This window comes from Equus quagga, chromosome 5, assembly GCF_021613505.1.
Source record: "Equus quagga isolate Etosha38 chromosome 5, UCLA_HA_Equagga_1.0, whole genome shotgun sequence".
In the NCBI taxonomy this organism is placed as follows: Eukaryota; Metazoa; Chordata; class Mammalia; order Perissodactyla; family Equidae; genus Equus; species Equus quagga.
The window spans coordinates 107677272-107702374 of record NC_060271.1 but is presented as its reverse complement, the minus strand read 5'-3'; the positions used below and the strand labels follow the sequence as shown (position 1 = coordinate 107702374).

The 25103-nt window shown below is 38.9% G+C and overlaps 1 protein-coding gene across 2 annotated transcripts in view; it reads right to left on the bottom strand.

Annotated features, from left to right (window-relative positions):
• Nucleotides 1-19471, bottom strand: part of ATL2 (atlastin GTPase 2) — a 64314-nt gene extending 44843 nt beyond the window's left edge. Inside the window, exon 1 of one of the 2 annotated variants that reach the window (XM_046660988.1) lies at nucleotides 19320-19471. In XM_046660988.1, the coding sequence (XP_046516944.1) occupies nucleotides 19320-19437 (118 nt within the window). In that variant the 5' untranslated portion in view covers nucleotides 19438-19471. Of the gene's footprint in view, nucleotides 1-18786; nucleotides 19075-19319 lie in introns of those variants that run through there. The other variant, XM_046660989.1, reaches the window with a different exon arrangement.
• Nucleotides 19472-25103: the final 5632 nt, after the last annotated feature.

The following is a 25103-nucleotide window of genomic DNA, read 5'->3' as shown; positions in this document are numbered from 1 at the left end:
AACAGACAAATTCAGAATCATACTTAAAGATTTTAACAACCCTCTCTGAGTAACTGATATAAGGAAACAAAAAATTACCAATACGAATACAGAATAGACAGTCCTGTCCACAAGATACACAAGCCACATGTGTAATTTTAAGTTTTCTGTAATCACATTAAAAAGTAAAAATAAATAATTTCAATATTTTATTTAACGCAATATATCCAACATATTGCCATTTCGACTAATAATCAATATTTTAAAATTAAGATACTTACATTCTCCTTTCACATTGTCTTTGAAATCCACTGTGTATTTTACACTTACAGCACATTTCAATTTAGACACTAAAAGTTTATCAAAAATACATGATCACTTAGATTTCACAAAATTTACAAACTGTTCCAAACATAATTAAAATTTTCCAATAACTGAATCAAATACCAAAAGATCTTTTTCCATTCATGTTGGCATACATGACAAAACTACTTCAGTTTTTCAAATATAAATTAACTAAAATAAAATTCTAAGTTCAGTTCTTTAGCACACTGTCCACATTGCTTTAATATGTATATCCTTGACTGAGGCTGACCATTTTTCTATGTATATTTGTCTTCTCTTGTATGAACTATCTACTAATAATCTAAATAGCTTTAAGAAAACAAAGTGTAAAGTACAACCCAGAAGTTCCTTTAAGCCTACAGTAGCAAATTATTAAATGCTTAAACAGTATTTTGCAGATAGTTTTTCAATCCAAAAAATTTCCCTACTGCTTGCATGTTTAAGAGTACACTGGGGTACCTTGTATACACTACATCATTTAACGCTGAATACTAACCAAAAAGGTTTGTAGTTACTATATATTTGTTTATATAATACTGTATATCTATGATTTACTTCTTACAGAACACTCGGAGAAGAATGCGATTTTCAATGTAACATTATAAAGGAAACTGTGTTTCCCCCATAAGAACAATGTGGTTCTCTCAACTGAATGGGAGTAAAAAGCTGGAACTGGCTATAAATGCAGACTACAGACAGGAAAATTGGTAAGGCTCCATCGCTGCCTCTCTATAAGCACAAACGGGGAAAGCCTCAAATTGAAATGGCTTTACTTTCAATAACCCTACACTGTTTTCATGACCTTTATTAAGATTTCCACAATAAGGATCAAAATTCAACTGTATAACCAACTCAAAACTAAAGACGAGTTTCAAAACTAAGGATGGCTAAATCAGCTGAGGTTAATAATCCAGCTAAAAATCTGGAGTTGTGCTGAACACAAATATGTACTCTGCTCTCTACTTCTGGTCAAGTTTCTTCAAAGTCTGAACTTTTTTGCTTTAACTATGATCTCAAAAAAAAGGTAAATCACCAAATGTCAAATTTTTAAAAAGTAAAAAAAAATGTCACTAGAAATAAAGCATGGCTGGTATGATATAGAATGAAACAGATTTCCTAAAACAGAATCCCAATGAGAAATAATGTAAACTTACAGGAACTAATGATCTGACTTAAGACAATTTACCCAGGAACCAATTAAGCAGTAAGGTCTAAGGTCCTGCACAAATAGAATCCAGTTAGTCTTCACTCCCTAGAAATGGGGAGTTCAAAAAGGCAGCAATGCACAGTGGACTACTAAAACTACTGGGTGAAATGCTGATGGGGTAGATTACAATGGACAGATCAACCCTTAAGCCCCAGAATCAATCTTAACATTACGAAGAGACAATCAGATATTTTGTGGCCCCTGACGTAATGCATCAGAAGGCACAAGACACCACCAATGATGTACTTCTGGGGAAAATTTTTTAAAAACATGAATCTGATCGAGCCTCTACATCTAACTTTGGGGAAAGAACTACAGGAGAGTTCACTACCACCACAGAGATGGGAGTCAGAAACCTCCTGAAAATGAGAAATTCCACTGGACAAGCAAGCTTGGACAAATAAATTGCAAAAGCAAAGGAGAAAAAGGGGGAACCTACAGAAAACAGACCTAAGAGGCATATCAACCAAATGCAATGTGTGGGCCTTGTTCAAGCAAATCAACTATAAAAAACCTGAAACAATCAGAGAAATATGAACTCTCAATATCTGATATTAAGGAATTATTTTTCTAGTGTGATAATGGTACCATAGCTATGTTTTTAAAAATCTTCTATCTTTTAAAGACATAAAACATTCATACAATCTGCTATGTGCTTCAAAATAATCTGGTGGGGAGGCTGGCTATGGGAGAATACATAAACAAAGTGGCCATCATGCTGATAATGGTTGAATCTAGGAGACATGTATACTTGGGTTCCTCAAGTTGATCTCTTCACTTCTGTACATATTTGAAAATTTCCATAATAGAAAGTGTTCTTTGTAAGTAGTGAGGCTAACAAAGGCTTTATTAGGAGATGAAGCAGATCTAAGTACAAAAGACAGAGATACAGGCTAGTGCTATTAGAAACAAGAGAACGTCTCTCAAATATTCTAGAACACTGCTTCTCAACCTTTCTTCTACTTCCACAGCATTTTAGTGCTTGGGAGGGGCAGGAGGGTGCCATGGGGGATCAAAAAAAAATGTTTCAAAATATACAAAACAATGTGAAATGACTGCAAAATTCTGCACCTACCCCACCATTCCCCTCAACTCACTTCCCCAGAAATATAGTTCTAAACACACATCAATTCTTGCCTCCTAAAATCTGGAAGCAAGAACTCTACCCTAAGAAACTCATCTTCAGTTGGTTAACTAAAAGAAGGTACTCACTCTTTAGTAGGAAAAACGCAAAAGAATCAAGTTCAAAATCAAACCCATTAAACACTCAACAAAGAAAACTTTAGGCCCAGATGGCTTCACTGGTGAATTCTACCAAACATTTAAGGAGGAAATTAAACCAATTCTAAGACTCTTACAGAAAAAGAGAGAAGGGAATATTTCCCAGCTCATTTCATGCAGCCAGTATTATTATCCTAATACCAAATCTAGATGAAGACATTACAAGAAAACAAAACTACCAACCAACAGCCCTCACAAACAGACACAAAAACCCTTAATCAAAATTCAAAATATATAAAGAACTCTTACAACTCAATAAAAACAATTCCATTGTAAAATGGGCAACAGATTTTAACAAACACTTCAAAAGAAGATAGATGAATGGTCAATAAGCACATGAAAATATGCTCAACACCATTAGATGTTAGGGAAATATAAATTAAGACCACAATGAGGTACCACTACACACTCACCAGAAGAGCTAAAATTTACAAGACTGACAAAAGAATTGGTGGGGAGCAACTGGCACTCACAAATATTTCTGGTGAGAGTGTAAAATAATACAACCACTTTGAAAAACTTTTTTGGCAATACCTTTATATAAAGTTAAACATAACCTCAACATACAACTAGCAATCACACTCCTAGGTAGTTAAAAGAGAAATAAAAACATGACAACAAAAAGATGAATGCAAATATTCATAGCTTATTCATAGCAGTTATAAACTGGAAACCACCCAAATGTTCACTTACTGGAAAATGAATAAACTGTGTTAAATCCATACAATGGACTACTACATGGCAATGAAAAGGATTACTGAAATACACAACACAGACACATCTAAAAAGCACTAAATTTAGTGAAAGAAGCCACACACGAAATATTGCACTGTATGATTCCATTTATATGATATCCTAGAAAAACTACAGTAACACAAAGGAGATCAGTGGTTGCCAGGTGCAGACAGTAAAGGAAGAAAATTAACTACTGCTATGGACTGAATGTTTGTGTGTCCCCCCAAATTCGTATGTTGAAGCCTTAACCCCCAATGTGATGGTATTTGGAGGTGGGGCCTTTGGGGGATAATTAGATCCTGAGGGTGGAGCTCTCATGTATGGGATTAATAAGAGACTTGAGAGAAACTCTCTCTCTCCACCTGTGAGGCTACAGCAAGAAGACAGCCATCCACGAACCAGAAAGCCGGCTCTCACCAGACATCACATCTGCTGGCACCTTTATCTTGGACTTCCCAGTCTACATAACTGACAAATAAGTGTCTGCTGTTCAAGTCACCCAGAATATGGTAATTTGTCATAGCAGCCCAAGCTAAGACAACTATAAAGGGGTAGAAGAGAACTTAGTGAAATGATGAAAATGTTCTCTATCATTATTGTGATAGTGGTGCTTACAAAACTATACTTTCGTCAAAACCCATCAAACCACTCAAAAATAAATGAATTTTATGTGAATTATTTCAGTAAGGCAGATTTTGAAAAAATCAAATTCAGCCTATTTCCCTTAGCACTTTCACTTATTAAATGAGACAAAGTGATGCAACCAACTTATTAATCATTTTCAAAAATTAAAATTTTCTAATTAGTATTGTCCCCTTCAAAGATAATTGTCCATGAAGGTCCAATGTGCTGAAAAACTGGGGCTGTCCATCAATTCTGACACTGCTCAAACTTAATTCAAAATATTTTCTCTTGATCTGAATTTAGGACCTGAAAAACATAATTTTGAGTGTCTCCAATGGTGACAAATTTACTTCTTTGTGAATGAATTCCTGTGAATCCACTATCTTATCATGCCAAGATATTTTGGTTAAAAAATAAAAAGGTATTATGAAGTTACTAATACTTTTTTCTTATAGAACTCAAGAGACACCTTTTTATATTCGGGAGGAGGCATTTTTTTTTTACTCCTGCAAGTGATTTAAGCATCAATGGAATATGCATACATACTTCAAGACACATGAGGACATTCAAGTTCTAGTACATATGCTTAAAAATTAGCCTCAATACTTAAAATTAAATCTATTATATCACTCACAGGGGCTTTAGAGATTATGCAGCCATATTCACTCATTTTAAAAGTAAGGAAAACACATGACCAGACCACTGTTTGGCGGAAGAACTGGGCCAAGTCTTCTCATTAATTTAGTGTTATGTTCTCTATAGCAGTGCTTCTCAAATTTTTAACAGGTATATGAATCACCTGGGGATCTTGTTAAAATGCATATTGTGATTCAGTAAATCTGGGGTGGAACCTGAAACTTCACATTTCTAACTAACTTCAACTGTGATACAAACACTTTGGCCCTCGGAACATAATGGAGTACCAAGGATCATACGATTCTACAGGTGTTTAGCATGTATATATCGTTCATTTTATTTCATGTAGTTTCTAGTGATGTTCAAGTTTTCACAGAATGAAAATAGTCTTACAGCTAAACTAGAATCCTCCATTCTTCCTGGGAGACTGCTAATACTCTAATACACCTAACCAGTCCAGCCTCGCTACTGAGGATTCTGTATAAAGTGGAAAGAGGCAGCGTATATAGACCTCCCTACTTTAAAAATATAAATGTAGAAAATACTTTAATATGTTGACATGATATACAGCTAGGGTTGAGAATTATTGGTCTAGAGTCGTCATCAGTCACCTGGGTGAGCTTTATAGCAATGCTGGGCTTCCCTCCCCAGCCCCAGAGAGATGCAGCCCGGAATAAGAATACTGACAGACACATGAACTTGGACTTCAATAAAATACTTTTTTGAAGTAGAGAAGCAGCTATTAGCCAATCAGGTACTAAAAGAAAAGGTTTTAACTATTTGCTCCTATGAAATAACGTTATTAAGAACTTATATAAAGTTAAATTTCTCTTATAGAAAACTGGAACTACAATGCAAACTTCAAAAAAAGAAACTTTAAAGACACCAGAAGAGGAGCCAACGATGTCAGATATCAGATACTTTCCCCCATTAGCTTTGCCCCTTTGGTCAAAAAGACCATCCTAAACCACCAAGCTTTAAAAATGCTTTTGAAGAGTATAAAATGTACTTCATCTCCTTCCTTCATTACTATCAAATCAAGAATAAACAAAACGTTGTTTTCCTGTAAGATTCACATGTTATTTTCCACTTTAAATCTACTGTTTCCATAGTAACCAGCACTGATGTCATAGAATTTTTTCTGTTCCCATTTAAAGAATACTGAGGCATAAAAATACTTTCATGCATTTATCTAAATAGATGAAAACTGTAAAACAGATTACAAATTATTTTTCCCAAAGCTTATCGTCAAATATTAACCAGTTCTCAAAACACAAACTTGAATGTAAGTGTACTCTAAGAAAAAAAATTCAATTGGAGTTAATTTAAATTAGATATTTTACATGAGGTTGTAGTTTATGAAAACAACTTTGTTGGCTCGTTAAGAGATGCTAGAATAAATAACGGCTCAGGGGACTCTAAGCAACAAGACAGAAATTCAGAAAAATTCTATTTAGGTTCTGCAACTTAGAGTCCTCACTGAGGTTCTTCTCTATTTTCTTCTAAACAGAAGTCTTGCAGAAAATCTCACCCAAGTCACCCCAAAGGTCTTGTATCTGCTCTTAAGCACTTTTTTGGGGGCAGGGGGATATACTTTTGGTCAGTGGTCCAAATTTTTAAAAATTAGAGTACACAATACAGAAATTTTTTAATTTAATTTTTAGGTAATTTGTTTATATGCTACAGGAATTCTTACACATATACACAGGAAGAGAGAGAGAAGGTTCCTTGTTCACTGAGGTACTGTTTATAACAGCAAAAAAACTTAGAACAATCTAAATATCCATGGATAAATAAACCATGAAATAGAGAACTGAAATTAATGAATAAGACCTAAATTTGTACACATGGATAAACCTAAAAATTAATGTCAAATTAAAAAAACAAAATCAAGCCACAAATACATGGTTTGAGCCACTTAAAAATTTTTAAATACAGCACAATACTACATATTGTTTATGAAAAAAATACATATATATTATAGGATGATTAAAAAACCAGGATGGGGCCAGCTGCTGGCCAAATGGTTAAGTTTGCGCACTCTGCTTTGGCGGCCTGGGGTTTTACCAGTTCGAATCCTGGGCGCAGACATGGTACCACTCATCAGGCCATGCTGAGGTGGCGTCCCACATGACACAACTAGAAGGACCCACAACTATGTACCAGGGGAATTTGGGGAGAAAAAGAAAAATAAAGTCTTTAAAAAAAAAACAGGAAACATTTCACCAACTGTAAGACAGGTATATAACTGTGGAGGAAGGATGACAGGAAGAGAAAGACACTGGGAGAACCCTTCGACTGTAGAGTAACATTCTATGTCCTAAAAAAAAAGGATTCAAAACAAACATGGCAAATATTATGTATCAGATCTATGAAATGGGCACTTGGGCAACCATTATATTTTTCTCTATTCTTTTTGTAAGTTCCAAATATGTTACAATTGTTTTTACTGAAGCATTTTAAGTTGCTTCAGAATTTACTTCCACAAGGAAAGGAATTTATATTGATTGAATGACTCTATGACTTTATGCCAGGCACTGTGATAGGAATCCTCTCAACAAACGAGTGACTTAGCAATTATCCCTATTTCCGAGAGAGGAAATGTGGACATTTAAAGAAGTTTAAAAAAAAAAAAATTCTTCAAGATTCTACAGGTAAAAAGTAGTATAAGCATCAAGATTTCTACCTAGGTGTTTATATTAATCCCGTATCCCGTGCTGCTTCTTCTATACCAAACTGCCTTTCAGTGTTACAGGGGAATTCTTATAAAGATCAATCATTGTTCCCCAGTGGTATACCCACAGAAAGGAGACTCAAATCAGTCCATATACTTGAATGATGCTTACTGCTTAAAATAAATCCCTGATATCAGCTCATCTATTCTTATGAGTAAAAAATGACAAGTACAGATTATACGTGAGTAAAAAGGGTTTGATCTTGTTTGAGAGGTAGACTGATAAACATCTAGTATTTGAGACTTCTAGATCCTAAAAGTTCTGGACTAAACTGGGTTTTTGGACAAAAACTAGAGTAACCAAAATAATCAAACCTACAGACACACATAACTCTTCCTTGACAGATCAATAGAAAAAAAACTCTGCTACAGAATGGTCACTCCATCTGTAATTTAATTATACATGGGTCTACAACTGAGTTATACTGTCAATATTTAATTAGCCACAGCCACACCATAAAACAGTGAGTCTCATGCCCACTAAAGCTTAAGAACCACTTGAGTGGCTTGTTTGGAATACATATTCTTGGACTTCACCTCCAGAGTGGACTCAGGTAATCAGGTATGAGGTCCAGGAATCTACATTTGAAACAAGCACCCCACTAACAACTACCAAGGTTATTCTAATGCAGAAAGTGAAAGGAGTAGAAGTGAGGGCGCTTAATCCTTTATTCCTTCAATAAATATTCACCGAACACCTACAACAAGGTTCTAAGAACAGCAGATTCAGTAGTGAACAAATTAAATGACAACAACAAAAAATCCCACCTTTAGGAGTTTATTACATCCTAAAGGTGAGGAAATAGAAAACACGTGACATCAGCTGGTGTTAAGTGCTATGGAGAAAAATAAAGCAGCTTAAGGGAAATGGAAGCAGAGGTTGCCATTTTATAAAACAACAGTCAGGCAGGGTTTCTTGGGGGCCAGCCCGGTGGCACAGTGGTTAAGTTTGCACACTCTGCTTCAGCAGCCCAGGGTTCACAGGTGTGGAGCCCAGACGCAGAGCTAGCACTGCTCGTCAAGCCACACTGCCACACTGTGGTGGCATCCCACATAAAATAGAGGAAGATTGGCACAGACGTTAGCTCAGGGCCAACCTTCCTCACAAAAGAAAGAGAAAAAAGAACGGTCAGGCAGGGCTTTTCTAATGAGACATTTGAGAAGAGAACTCAAAATGGTGGCTATCTGGAAGACAAGGTGAAAACATTACTGGTAACTTCTCATTCCTGGAAATAATTTACTGTTTGAAGTAATTTTAAGTGTTCTACCTTTTACTATAGAAGAGGGAAAAACACTTATTTACAGTGTCTATGTTAATACTATACAATATCTCTAATCCTCAAAAATCACTGTGTGGGGTAGCTATGAGCTTCCCTGACTGTATAAAGGAGGACACTGAGGCTCAGATTAAGCAATCTGCAAGGACACACATTTCATAAGTAATCAAATCAGGATGCACACCTAGGCCTTTGTAACTGTCAAATCCATCATCTTCCAACTATACCAAATAAGCATGTTTGTTGAATAAACTTAGAGCTGAATTCTTATGCGCTCAAGATTTCTAGAAAGGTGAGAGAAAGTTACCAAGGATACAAATTGCTTTTTAAAAAAGCAGAGGGGTTTCCTCATCTTTATAACAAATCATGGCATACAGCTATTTTTCCTTTTACTTTTTCCAAAAATTTCCATCAAAACTTAATCATCTATACAGCAGTCAGCAAGTCATCTACACAGTCCCCCAGCATTTGGGAAGCAACTGTTTTTCTGCATAAACTTTCTAGAAGAGCGAACTACAGACTTTTAAAACATAAGATGCAATAAAATAAAATATAAGATGCAATAAAAATGCATCTTTGGTAAGATATGCACATATATTTATATGTAAATAAATGTGCATCTCTTGTTTCATATTCATTGACTCCAACAATGTTCAGGACATCTACAGAATGTGTCATGAATAACTGAGGAAGGTCCCCCACCCTACCTACTTCAAGCTAGTAGAGAGCAAGACACTACGCTAGATACTAGAGAAGTACAATTTGCTAATAGTCCTTACTCTCAAGGTTCTAACACAAACAAGTACAAGAACACAGTATAAAGAAAGTGCTATACTGGATTTTTCAAACTAGGGTTATCAATGAAGACACCTGGAGAAGACTGCATCTCTCTGAGCCCTGAAAATCACATCAAGGCTAACTAAAAGTTAGGCTAAGAATCTGGGCATTATCCTAAGGAGAGTCACAAACGATTTTGAAGCAAAAGAGTGATAGGATCAAAGCTGTGTTGCAGAGATAAACTGAAAGTGATGAGTGAGTAGGAAGTGTAATGAGAGCCTAAAAACAGGGAAATCAGATATAAGGCAACTGGAAGAGCCTAAGATGAGAAACCTAAAGTCAGGAGGTAACAGCAAAACTGAAAAGCAATGCATGCAAGAGCTAGCTAGTTCTTTAACACCCTTCTTTGGTTTAGGCAACCAATAACACTAAACTATGCCATATTTAAGTCTTTATAAAGTGACAATGAGCTACATTTCAACTTTCCTCTTTGTTCCTTTATTTTTTTTTTTTTGCTGAGCAAGAGTCACCCTGAGCTAACATCTGTTGCCAATCTTCTATTTTGTATGTGAGCTGCCACCACAGCACAGCCACTGATAGACTTGTGGTGTGGGAACTGAACTGGGGCTGTCAAAGCAGGGCATGCTGAACTTAACCACTAGGCCACTGGGGCTGGCCCCTAAATTTCCATTTCTGAAGGTATTTTTGGTACAGTGACTCCAAGATTTTGTAACACAGGAATCAGGAATCCATCAAAACCAGAGTAGGTTTCATTCCCTTTTTGGCCCAACAATTAAAGCTAAAAGAAGGCTAAAAGATATTAAACCTATAGAAGAGCTACTGGAATTTGAGATAGCCAGTTAGCAAAGGAGTCATTTAAAAAAAACACACACACAGGGACCCAAGCTTAAATTTAGAATAGGGTTTTCATGACAAATCTCAAATACAAATCTAACGAGACTCTGGCAATAAGACATTAAGTTCCATGTTGCCACAACTCTTTACCTTAGATGACTCGTTATAGTAGCAGTTTTAAAAAAGTATACACTCAAACTTAGCTCAATACAGGCAAAATTCCTACTAAGACAGCAGCCGTAAAAAGAAGGGAATAGCGCCAAAAACAGACAAATAAACATCCTTCCAGTTAGATAAAATGTGACTAATTTGAAAAGACAAAAGAGACAATAAGTCAGAGGTTCTCACTCTACTCTCCTTTCATCCTTTCTCTAGTTTGGCAATTTTAGAGTATACGTCAAGATTCCTTGTGCTAGATAATACACATGCTCAAAAATAGGGGAAAGGGAGACACATCTCCAAAGTTTTTAAGAAGTCAGATTTGGGGTTATTCAGATGGTTTTTCCAGGAATTATCCAGTTATTTAAATCAATTCTTTGCTCTACTTGGCTACAGAAAAACAGCCCATATTCCACCCCCCCCCCTTTTTTTTTGGTGAGGAAGACTGGCCTGGAGCTAACATCTGTTGCCAATCATCCTCTTTTTTGCTTGAGGAAGATTGTCCCTGAGTCAACATCTGTGCCAATCTTCCTTTATCCTATACGTGGGACACCACCTCAGCATGGCTTGATGAACCATGTAGATTCATGCCCAAGATCCCAACCTGCGAACCCTGGGCGCCGAAACAGAGTGCACAAACTTAACCACTACACCATTAGGCCAGCCTCCCATAATCCTTTTTTATTAAACATGCTCTAACACCATTTGATCTTTCAGTTGCCACTATCTAATTGCTTTTAAAATACCTTTTAAGCACCCCTTTTAGAAAAATTCTTGGAAAGCAGGGACAAGTGCTTAAACTACTTTGTAAAAAGCTCATCCACATACTGCCTATCTTTTTATCTCCAACGAAGTGGTATATCCTTCACTCTGCTCTCTAAGACCCACCCATTCCTCAAGGCCTGACAAAGACCATCCTCCACCATGAAGTCTTCCTCAAGGACAGTACAAAGCAATTTCTACTTCTGAAATTATAAACTTAATGATAAATTTCACTCACAAATATGCAGAGAGTCTATCTGATCTCCCATCTACATGAAAGCTTAGAACAGGGATCTGTTCTACACTTTTTTGTGTAGGTATTCATTACAAGCAACTGAAAAGCCCTTTATAAGGTAGATGCTCAAAATGACAATGGATAATATCAAGGGAAAAAAGCTAGTTCTTTTTCTAAGTATGGTCCTCTCTCTGCCTACCCTACTCCACCTCTTTACTCCTGAAAGAAAACTAATCCCAGCCCCTTTAGGTTCTCCTTCGCCCTGAAGAGAACGATAACTTTCTTTGTACACTCAGTATAAGCCAAGTGTTTTTAACACATTATCTTTTAACCTTAAGCTTCTAAAGTAGGTTTTTTTTTAGTTCAGGAAGCTGAAGCTTGGTGGTGGTGGGGATGTGAACCCAGCTCCTAGGCTTGGAGCTTCTTGGAGTTTCAGTGCACTGAAGCAGATGCCCACACTCTGGCATTAGAAAGAGACAGGAATAAATGACCAATGTCTCACAAACAATTTCAAACAGTAAAAAAAAACAAAAAGAATATTCCACTAGTGTACCTAAAGATTCAGGAGAAACTAGCACTAAGTTAAGTTGAAAAGTTGCCAGTTTATTTAAGAAAAACACTCACATGGAACCATTTTAAATGTTTTTTTTAAACATACTATTCTAAAAAAACCCCACAAATTGAAAAGCGAATATGAAAAAATGTCTAGTATGCAAAACAGCTTTTACAAAACAGTAAGAAACACTGAGAGATGGTCATCACACTCAGTTACTGCACCAAAATTTCAACATCAACTGTAATCAAAGAAATGCAAATGAAACAGTAAGATCTCCATTTTCACCTAAGCGTTGGCATTTATTTTTTAAATAACAACATCCACTTGTGAACAAAGGTATTTGTAAACTAACACAAACCTAACCTTACAGAGACAGAATAAATGGATACAATCTTCCTGAACAGATTGGCTGTGTGTCTTCACTCTTGAAAATGTACAAGTCATTTGACCCAGAAATTTGAGACCTTATCCTGAAGGTCAAGATTTATCTAAAAAGACAGTTGGCCAGCATTACTCACAAGAAATAACCACATATCCAAAAGGAGGGTTAGTTAAATAGTACTACGATGTCAATTTAAAAAGCATTTGTAGAGATTATTTAATCACATAGTGAAATACAATATGAAATGAAAAAGGAAATTATAAAATTACACTAAGGTCTTAATTTAGGAAAAATTAAATTATGCATTTAAAAAAGGATATGTATGGGGGGCTGGCCCCGTGGCCAAGTGGTTAAGTTCGCGCGCTCCGCCGCAGGCGGCCCAGTGTTTCATTAGTTTGAATCCTGGGCGCAGACATGGCACTGCTCATCAAACCACGCTGAGGCAGCGTCCCACATGCCAAAACTAGAAGAACCCACAACTAAGAATATACAACTATGTACCAGGGGGCTTTGGGGAGAAAAAAGGAAAAAACAAAATCTTTAAAAAAAAAAAAAAGGATATGTATTAAAAGATGTATATTAAAATGTTCACAGTGGTTACCACTATTGGTATGATTTTTACTTTCTTCTTTTTTATTTCATTTGTATTTTCCAAAGCATCTACAAAGATTTATTGCTTTTGAAATTTAAAAAAATTAAAACTTTTATGACAAACTATGAATTACCATATCACTCGTATTAGGTTAAGAGCTGTGATGACAAGCTCTGTTCAATCACAAGTTTAGCCATAACTTAAAGACAGTAAATTTCTACCTTAATATCGAGTTGTAAGACATTTGGCATCAGGCACATTGCTCAACCTTCCTGAGAACTTCTAGCCTACTTCAGAATTTTTTGAGAAACAATATCCAAGTGCACTGCCATTTTCCTGCGGTAAAAAGCCTCTCAATTCTAAACAAAAACTTCAGACAGCCAGTTCGTATTGTCATATCTTTTTAAAAATTAAAGTGCTGATGAAAACAAAAGAGTGACTTCTGAAGATGTGATTAATAACTGTCTTCAAAAAAATCTATGAATCTCGCCATTTTCATGTCAAAATCTCTCCGACTTATTCAAAATCAACTCCTCCTCGTATTCTGATAAAAGTGAACTTAATCCAACTTCTAATATCTCATAAACCCATTTATTCAAATATGAAAAGAGCAGCTTGTTTAATGCGCTAATTTCACCTCCTTTAAAGAGTTCCTTGGGGCCGGCCCGGTGGCGCAGTGGTTAAGTTCACACATTCCACTTCGGCGGCCCATAAATGATTACATTAAGGGAGAAAAAAGCTTTTTATGGGATTCACAATTAGTATGGTTTCAAGTCAATCGTTTTTTAGGCATTTTTCTTCCCTATTGTTGGTGAGGAAGTTTGGCCCTAAGCTAACATCCATGCCAATCTTCCTCTATTTTTTGTATGTGAGATGCCATCACAGCATGGCTTGATGAGTGGTGTGTAGGTCCACACCCAGGATCCAAACACCATGAACCCTGGGGCCGCTAAGCCCAGCACATGAACCCAACCACGACGCCACCAGGCTGGCCCCGTAGGCATTCTTGTGCATAAGAGACCCAAGTGAGATTTTGCACATCTACTGTTTGAAAAGCCAATGCACCCTACTTGTAAACTGCCATGGCCTTAACTAAGAAATTAATCCATATTGAATCCTGTAATGAAAATAATTTCAGAAGACGATTTTGCCACGACTGATTCTCTAAAATACAAGTTTATTAAAATGAAGATAGCTGAGAAGCATGAACATATTTTACCTTATAAAAACTGAACGAAAGCTTTCAAGAGACTTATGTTAAAAATTAATCTTAGGGCCAGCTCGGTGGCACAGCAGTTAAGTTCGCATGTTCCACTTCGGCAGCCCAGGGTTCACCGCTTTGGATCATGGGTGCAGACACAGCACCGCTTGTCAAGCCATGCTGTGGCAGGCATCCCACATATAAAGTGGAGGAAGATGGGCACGGATGTTAGCTCAGGGCCAGTCTTCCTCAGCAAAAAGAGGAGGATTGGCAGCTGATGTTAGCTCAGGGCTAATCTTCCTCAAAAAAAAAAAAAATTAATCTTAGTTCAAAGACTCATCTTAAATAACCACACACTATAGTAATAACTACCATCAACAGAATGTTTGCAACTGCCTTAAGCACTTTTGTCACATTTAGTACTCACAACTTAAATCATGAACACATTACGAGCATTTTACAGATAAAGTTAAAAATCTACTCACCACCCTTGCCCAAACTAAACCTTTGTCCACATTACAGGAAAAAACATTAGAAGAGACTTCCTGATTGCAAATATATGTCTACTAGTACAAGCAGTCAAACTGACATATTCTTACATGTATATTACTGTGTCTTAAACACAGTTTTACAATTTACAGAACGTTTGTACCCTATCATCTGTTTCCCACAAGAGCCCTGTTATGGGATTATTATCACTACTGTATGTGAGGGGCTTCAGGCTCAGAATTTAAGAGAAGTCACTTAGCTTTTGATTTCTCGTTCTTCTTCCACTACACTATCTTGCTTCTCTATGATTAAAGAAACACTGCCCCCATAATCAAAGTATCATGCAATAAAAAGATGAAATGTACTAGAGATCCTAGATAAGCATCTTCATCAGTTACACGTTTCACCAAGTTATTAAGAGTTACCCGTTATTTTGATGCCAATCATAGAAATACAAGTTGTATGAATAATTTTTATTAAGCTGGTACTTAGCAAAAGAATCCCCTAGATTCTACTTGTACTGGCCAGAAGGCTAAACCCAAAGTCAGTCAGAAATGCCTACTATCTCCCTGGGAAAATAGAGAACGCATAAATTAGTCTTTCATGACTTAACAGTTGTTTCTAATAAATATCGTCTGCCCATAAAACCAATACCTTATAGCTGTTTGCCCCAGAGTAAGTAGTCAGAGTGGCTACTTAAATACACCCATTTTTACAAAATCTACAAAAGTTTAGCAAATAGGGGACCGGCCCCGTGGCCGAGTGGTTAAGTTCACACGCTCCGCTTCGGTGGCCCAGGGTCTCGCCAGTTCGAATCCTAGACACGGACATGGCACAGCTCATCAAGCCACGCTGAGGGGGCCTCCCACATGCCACAACTAGAAGGACCCACCACTAAAAATACACAACTATATACCAGGGGGCTTTGGGAGAAAAAGGAAAAATAAAATCTTTAAAAGAAGAAAAAAAAGTTTAGCAAATAGATGTACATGTAAACACAAAGAGATATGTTTACCAATAATTTGAAAAATCATCTGTAAAATAGTTATCTTGGCGTTGCACTTCTGAACACTTTATGCTTCTCAATGTCCATAACAAGCAAAATTGTTCTACTTCATTAATTCTCCTAGTTCTTTCTACAATATCTACCTCTTCCCTTACTACTTTAAAATTTCCCACTCGCTGACTTGCCCCATCTTTACTTTTTAACTGGTCCATCTTCTCATTAGTATGATTTCAGACTTTATTCATTCCACAAAGTTTTACCCAGTCATCTCTAATTATATGTGATAATTTTCAATGAAGAAAGACCCCTACCCTCCTCCAAGTCTGGTAAGGAGCAGTAAGAGTGCCTCTCTGCAGTTTCTGTGCCTCTAGACAAGTCACAATCACTCCCTCCAATGGGAATAACTTAATTCCCTCACAGGAAGGTTTTAAGAAATAAAATCAAAGCAAGATATTTAAAGTGCTTTATAAAGTGTCAAGTATTATCCTATTGCCATCATATTTTCAGGTTGGTGTTTTTTCCGGCTACCCATTTTTAAAGCTATAGAGGAAACCCTCGACCATTCTTCTGTATCATGGGTGGTGAGGAAGAGTAAAGGATAGAAGGAACAAACATAAGAATGAATTCACTGGAGGATCAAGTTCAGTTATTCTACGTTCACATCTATCTTTCTTAAGCTAAATAATGCCCAAGAAAATAAATAACATACCTGGACTCTGAAAACCCAAAATGGCTATGCAATCAGAATACCATTCCACTTTTAAAAAGGAAAAAAAAAAAGAAAGCTGTTTTCCTGCACCCACTCTGGAGAAAACCTCCTCCAGTAGGGCTGTAAATCACCATTACAAAAAAGTTGAACTTCTATTCCCATCCTTTACACTTCTGGCTCTTGAGTTTGAGAACCTGCCAAACAGCTTTGGTTACAATAGTGTGTATCAAATAGGTCTTCCAATTGAGCATAAACAATTTTGTAAAATGCATCTTGCTGCTAAGTCTCGCGATTTTAAAAATATGTCTTGGAAAAAAAAAATATATGTCTTGAACTACAGCATCAAACTAGTGACAGTCTTCCAGGCGCTCTTAGCAGCTGCTTAATATCAGACGGATGGAAAAGACACAATTTTGGAAAAGGTCTAACAATTTCAAGAAAGTTACTTTCACTCGTGAATATTCAAAAACTTTATCGCAAAGTTAAAACAGTTGCAAACTAAAAACGAATCCCAAAATATATGCACTCGATTTAAGGCCAGAATCCTATTATAACTTATGGTTTATTTTCCCTAAAATAAATACCTCTTTACTCTAAGGCAGCTCCTTCTTTCCCAAAGAACTTCAAAGGATCCGAAAACACTTTACTAAATAGATTTAATCACATGCACAGATTCTTATCGTCCTACAAAGTCATTAAAATATAAGAGTGCAAAAGTGTTTTATAAAGATCCTACATTCCTAAAAAGAGTAAGCATTTCTCTTAAAGGTGACACAAAGCATCGTACTAAGACTAAACTACTAGAGTGGCAGCTGACTCAGCCCCACTCAGCTCTTCAACTCCACTCATCTCGACAGGAGAGGGAGACTAGTTTCTCCACAGCCAAAACAGATGAGTCCCTACTCATTCAGTCTGTTTGTTCTTACTTTAAACACAAATCTTAAGAAGTTTATTTGGTTTTTAATGTACTAATCAGTGACTCAGAGCAAATTAGCAGAGAGAGGGGCTATTTTAGGTAATCATTGGATAGGAAATGGCTATCAAGTGAAGGGCTAACCCCAGAAGAAAAAAAAGACAAAAACCTGTGCGTAGCAGACAGAGCATTTAATAAATGGTAAGCCCTATTTACCAAGTTTTAAGAACCGCATCTCTTCTCAACGTGCCACAGCATAAAAGTCTTGTTCACAACCATGACTGAGTCATAAAAGTTACGCTTCTCCTAATAAGGCAAGTACATAAAAGGCTTAATGTAAAAGAGTCACCTTAAAATATAAATATAAATCAAAAAGCACATACACCCCTAGGGTCCAAAAGAGCTAAATTAATCCATCCATCAGCATTCCAAAACAACTAATTACTTGAGAATTCCAACAAGAAGAGAGCTGACTAAAGCAAAACCTCTCTTCTCTCCTCTGGTAGTATTTTTTCTATGTAAACAGTTCTGTCAAGTGCTTTGGCTGGCAGACAATAATAAAATAAGCTTCATTTCCTGCTCTTTTTCCCTTAGCAAAACTCCAGTCTGTCATCACCTCTGACATATGTTCAACACGTCCAAGGGTTACCATGAACGACAAAGCATATTTCACAAACTTTTCTATTAAAGTGAGTCTTCATGATTAATATTTTATCAAATTATTTTACATTTCGTCTCAGAAAACCTTTACCAGATTATGGAAAGAGAAATCTGACAAACACAACTTGGTATTTAGCGTAAACTTTTATCTATGGCATGGCTGTACTTACCTAACTGTAAGCTTTCACTATTCAGAAGCCTTTGAAAAACTCTATGCCTTTAAGTACCATCAAAATTTTCAATCAAGATTTCATGCGTTCAATTCACACCACAATGAAAGATCAAATGCTAAACTCCTAAAAATAGGGGTGTTATGAATGAAAGGGACACACAACACTCCACCGCCAACGCAAACGCGTCTTTGAGGGGGCAGTGGTGCTTTTCGAGCAAGTACAGTAAGAGCCTACATTCAGCAAAACCGGGGAGCGAGGGATCAGGTCACTTGCCACCATAGACACTTTCAGTCTGATCGGGCCTTACTATCGTCGGAGTGACTAGCAAACGGCTCATAACTCCAGTTTGACAACTCAACCTGGACTTGCATGCTCACCACGCGCAACCCGGGCGAATGGACTAGAGGACCGAGGGGCCCCGCACCGCGAGCCCTCGCGCACAGCCCCGGCCTGCGGACTGCGGCTCCCGCCTGGAAGGGTGTCTGCAGAGCTTTCCGACCTGGCAGCGAGGTGGCTGCTCCCACCGCGAGCTCCGCGTCCTCCTCCTCCGCGGGGCCCATCACGCCCAAGTTACCCCTTTCTCCCTTTCCGCGAGGGGACAGAGAGCAGGGAGTGCCCGCCTGGTGACAGGTCGCCCTGCCGCCTCCGGAGCTCTCCAGGACCGAGTCGCGCCGCCGCCGACCTCCGGGCGCCCCGGGTCTGCGGCCCCAGCTCAAGGCCGCCCCCTCAGGTCGGGGCGGACACGGCGGCAGCCACGCGACGGGCGGGGGGCCGGGCCGGGCGCAGACGCGCGTGCCGCCTGTTCACCGACAGCTGCGGGAGCCGGGGCCCCGGGGCCGCCCTTTCAGGCCGCGCGCCGCGGCAGCACGGGAGCGGCGGGGGCTAGGCCCGGCGGCCGGCCGCGGCGGCGGGGGGAGAGCCGAGCCAGGCGCGGACGACGACCCCGCCGCCTGCGGCCGGTGCCCGCGAGCGCAAGCGGCCCGCGCCCTCTCCTCGCCAGGGCCCTGCGGCCTCCGCCCCGCCGGCCCGTACCTAGGAAGGTCGTGGACGAGACGTGGTTAACCCCGGTGCTTGGGTCGCTGGTCCGCCGCCGGCGCCGCAACCCCTGGTGCGGCGGCTGCCTCGGCGCTGCCTCGTCCCCCTCCGCCATCTTGTACCGATTTAAAATTAACTCCCCGCTGACGTCAAACGCCGCCGCCGCTTTATCAACCTCCCGGGAGCCGGCGGAGCGCCGTTGGGTCCTAGCGCCGCCCGCAGCCAGCACCTCCTCGTCCTCCCCGCGCCCTCCCCCGCCCCGCCCATCAGCCCTCTCGCTCCGCCTCCGCCCTGCCGGCGTGCCTGCGTGTCTGCCGCGTGGGTTTTCTGGCCTTCCTCTTCGGGGAGCAATGGGGCGCATCCCCAACCGCTACCGTCTCAAACCCTCCGCCCTGAGCTCAGTACCACACCCCCTTAGCACTGGGCTGGGCTGCGTAAACGCAGAAGGGATCTCCAGAGAATCCAAGTCCCTCCTTGCCAATTCAGTAACCCACTTCTCTTGACAGCTCTTTTCCATAATCGTTGACTCGTGCCCTGCACGCGAGGTTGCTTTCGGTCTCCTTTCCTTCTCGCCTTTTTATCACCACTTCCTCCTCCACAGCTATTCTCCTCCTTCTCTACCCTCCTACCAAGCTATTGCTTGTGCCCTGCTTTTCCTCTCGATCTTTCCTCGCACAAGTCCCTAATGTTGCTTACCCTCCAGAGACCATCCTATGGTTGATTGCAACAGCTCCCGTCTACTTATGAGACCCTCCCCCAATCTTCTTAACTGTGCATTCCCTTACCCTCCTGCTTGTAGCACCTTGCAGGGGCAAGCTGGAAAGCACCCTAATCAGAAAATGAATTGTAGTGGGACCTTTCCTAACGTGATAAACCTTCTTGTGGGGATTCAGTGACATCCTGTAGAAAGTTTAGGTCACTTTTAAAAATAAGTATCAGCCTGTGGAGACTTCTGTGAAACATGGTCCCTATTCTTTTGGATTTTTTGCCGTATTATGAGCTGCAATTAGAAATTCCTTTTCTCTGGTCAAGGCAGGTGTCCAGGTGTCCAAATCGCTGTCTTGTTCAGGTCTTGTTTCAAGTCTAAAATTCACAGCCTTTCATCCTGCATGATCTCTAGAAAAGCATTGGTGTCATGGAAGCTTGTAGGGCACCATTCTAGAGGGGTTTTGTTGGGCTGTCTATTTATTCATCTGTTTTCTGTCTTTATGGAAAGGGATTTGGAGCTCCTCCTGGACTTCCTAACTCCCTGCATCTTGGTTCACTGCCCCTGGGCAGCCTAAGCCCCAAGCCATAAACCTTGCTTGATGATGGATTTCCTTTCATAATCTCCCTATGCCGCGTCTATTTAATACTGCCCACAGTCCGCTTTATGCAAGGTGTCCTGGGCATGGGGAAACATGCAAAGATGAGTATTTTGGCTATCAAAGAGTAAACTGCCAGCTACACCTGGCAAGTCCAATGTGGAGTCAGTTCTGACTTCTAAATCTCTCTGCAGCTCACCTCCGGTCCATTTCCTCAGCCTCCCTCTTGATTCAGGCCCCATCAACTCCCACTAGATTTATTGTAACAACCTCCCTGCTGTTCACCCTTCTCCTGTGGGTCCTCCAGCCAGCCTCTGGCTTGAGTTTTCTTAGATGCAAATCTGTTCATGTGATTTCCCTGCTCAGGATAAAGTCCAAACTCTTCAGAATAGTTGACAATGCCTTTCATGATTTGGGTCCTACTTATGTATCGAGACTTATCTGTCACTACTCTGCCATTTATTCCTTCATTCTTTCATGTAACAAATGAATTTTGAGACTTTGGTGTGTGCTGAACAGACAAGTAATGGACAAAGCAGACAAGATTAGTTTCCTTGGTTTTTGTCTCTTTCCACACCCCATGCAGATCTCTCCACAACAAGAAACAAAGATCTGTCTTGTTCAAGGTATATCTCAAATACCTGGACCAGTACCTAGTACATAACAGGGCCTCAAAAAGTATCTGTGGAATAAACGAATGAATAAATGCATGAATGAATGGCTTACAATTCTTATGCTACCACTGATTCACCTAATGTTTCTAAACTTCCAGGTCCTCATTTTTTATAATTAACTATACAACAAGATTCTTATAGGATCGAATCAAACAATGTACTGAGGCCATTTTCTTGACTGGAAAATAGCCATTTATGGATTGTTCCATGTTTCAGGCACTGTTCAAAGTACTTTACATATGTTAGGTCATTTAATCCTTAAAACAATCCTAAAAGGTAAATGTTATTGCTATTCTCGTCTTATAGATGGAGAAACTGAGGCACCAAGATGTTAAAAACTTGCCTAAGTGGCAGGGCTAGCATTTGAAAGCAGGCGATCTGGGTCCATATGCTCATAGCCACTGTGATAGTGCTCAGTTTAGAGACTGTGAATTCTTGGAGGGCAGAATCCACAGCTTGTCCACAGCAGTACTTTGGGATTCTGCCTTTAGTTGGTGTAAATTGTATTAAAGGCTATTCCTGCCAATTAAACAACTTTAAAAAAATTTTAAATCCTATTAGTAAGTAGGCAAAATTCATCCACAAAAAAGAGTCATAAATATGGACCTTAAACATACAGAAAAATGTCGTTTCACTCATAATAAGAGAAATGTAAATTAAAACAACACCGAGACACCATTTCTCACCCATCAGGTTGGCAAAACTTCAAAAGCTTACGATTACACTCTGTTGGCAAGGATGTGGGGGAAAACAGGAACTCTCACACACTGCAGTCTGACCGAGATGGCAAAATGATATAACTCCTATGGAGAGGAATTTGGCAACATCCAACAAACTTCATTTGCATTTACACTTCGACCTGTCAATCTCACTTCTGGGCATTAACCCTGAAGGTGCAACTCCAATAATACCAAAAAAATACATTATCACAAGGTTATTCACTGCAGCATTATTTACAGTTGCAAAATCTTGGAAACTATCTAAATATCCAAGCTTAGGTGATCGGTGAAATAAACTGATAATACTCATGATGGAGCACTTTGTAGCTATACAAGAAGAGGAGGAAGATCTCTATGAACTGAGCATGTGTAATATGCTGACTTTTGTGTGAGAGGGAAAACCAAGAAAACGTGCATATATCCACTTATCTGTCCAAAACAGAAACTCAGATAGGTTAAACAGAAAACAGCAAATTTAGTGCTCTTCAAGGAGTGGGAGCTGGGGAGGAACAATGTAGAGGAAATACAGAATGGAATGACACTTCCCTGAGTATACCTTTTTGTATAGTATTGACTTTTGGTTTAAGAGATCAAAAAATAAAATTAACAACAAGGATTGGAAGGGGGTACCAAAACTGAAAGCAAACCAAGTAAATAATCATAACAGGGGCCGGCCCCATGGCTGAGTGGTTAAGTTCACGTGCTCCACTTCAGTGGCCTGGGGTTTTGCTGGTTCTGATTCTGGGCGCGGACATGGCACCACTCGTCAGGCCATGCTGAGGCAGTGTCCCACATAGCACAACCAGAATGACCTACAACTAGAATATACAACCATGTACTGGGGGCTTTGGGGAGAAGAAGAAGAAGAAGAAGCAAAAATTGATAACAGATGTTAGCTCAGGTGCCAATAGTAAAAAAGAAAATCATAATAGTATTTAAATGAATAACATGACCACACTGAAGAAGGAAAAAAAGGGAGGCAACTAATCCAAGTAATTAACAAACATAGCATGGGACTATAAATATTTCTCAGTCTTGGTCAGGGTGGGAGGAGAACAGCAAACAAGCCTTGAACTCTTTTTAGTAGGTTTGTTTTAGTAAAGGTATGAGCAAAGCAATTCTGAGCCTACTTTATATGTGTTATAGAATTGAACTCATGAGAAAATGTCTTAGTATTGTTGAGGGCCAGGGTTCTCAATGGGGAAGAAGGAACATACAAATAAGGAAAGGAGGAAGGCAAGACAAACCCTATGGGATTGATTAAATTGGAGGCATTGATATGGATGGAAGATTTCTAAAATATGTATGTGTGTGTATATGCAAGTGTAAATATGCATGTATATGTGTATGCATAGGTACAGATGCATATATATGTATACACGTGCATATATTTTCTAGCTCTGTCCAAAGCAGAGACAGCCAGGTAGCACTGATCATACCTAATACCCAGTCTTGGTCTCTAATACCATTCCCTACTGAAGGAAAGCAGGAATCCTTGGAGAAATGGCTGATTCCAGAGCCGGGGCAAGGTGGATATAAGCTGAACCATAATTATCATTTTTGTAGCCGAAATTAAGGAGATACTCAATATGATAAAGTATGTCACAAAGATACAGAAGTCAGCTTGAAGGACTCCCACGGGCCAAATCTGGAACAATTTGAGCACCAAAACAATTAAGAAGAATAATAAATTATAGATCTTTGGGAAAAAAGAAACTATGAGTCTATATCAATGATAAATTAGATAGATAAATAGATCAATAGATGATAGATCGATAGATGATAGATAGGTAGGTAGATAGATAGATAGATAGATAGATAGATAGATAGATAGATACAGATGGAAGGGAGGACTCTTATTTACAGTAGAATGCCAAAGGTTGACTGGTAAATGTGGAGGCAGTGCTAGAGTTGGAAATTCATCAATTTGCAACCATGATAACAAATATTGGTTCAGACAAGAATCACCAATGGATGTTAAATCTATGGGGGGGGAAATTTGATGAAGAGCAGAATCTGTGCATGTATTAAAGTTTCTCCCCACATTTGCTTATTAACTGCAAGGGAAAAATAGAAACCATGCCATGTAGAAATCAGACAACACCTTGACCAGGTGATTCTAATTAGCATCACCAATGAGGAAGCACATGGACATCATATGCCTCTAGATGTGATGACCCGAGAGGGACACAACATCACATATGTAGTATTTCAGTCTGGAATGAACCTAACCAAGAGGGAACCTAAGACAAACCTAAAACAAGAAACATTCTATTAAAAAAAAGGGGGAGAGACATAGTCTTCAGAAACATCAATGTGGTAAAAGACAAAGAAAGGCTGTGGAAATGTTCTAGACCAAAGGAGGCTCAAGAGACACGGTGACTAAGAGAGGTTCTAGACTGGATCCTGTACTGGAGGGGAAAATACCATAAAGGACACTACTGAGTCAACTGACAAAATTGGAGTCTGGACGGTAGATAAAAGTATCCCATCAGTATTAGATTATATGAAGTCGATAACTGTACTATGGTTACGTAGGAGCAGGTTCTTATTTATATAAAATACATACTGGAGCATTTTAGGGTACAGGACCAGGAAGCATGCAACTTCCCCTCAAATTGTTTAGGAAAATGCTATATATAGAGAGAGAAAGAAACAGAAGGGAGAGAGAGAGAGAACCCAAATGATAAGCAAATGGGACAAAATGTTAATAGCGAATCTGGAGAAAGAATCTGTAGGTGATCTATGTTTTATTCTTATTCTCAAAACTTTTCTGTAAGTCTGAAATTATTTCCAAAATGAGGGTTCGTTGGTTTGTTTTTAATTTTAAAAACAAACTTTTTTTTAAAGGACAAAACATCATATCTCTTTGATTAGATCAAAGATCAATCAAAACTTACATTCCATGTGTTTCTGTGCAGTTATTAAAAATAACCATCTGTAACAATTTAGCAAGAGAAGAAAATTTTTATAATGTCAAGTAGGAAAAAAGTAGAGTACAACCATGTAAAAACATGTGTGGTCATGGAAAAAACTGGAAGGAGATGCGTCAAAGGAAGGTGGTAGGATGATATGGGGTTATAT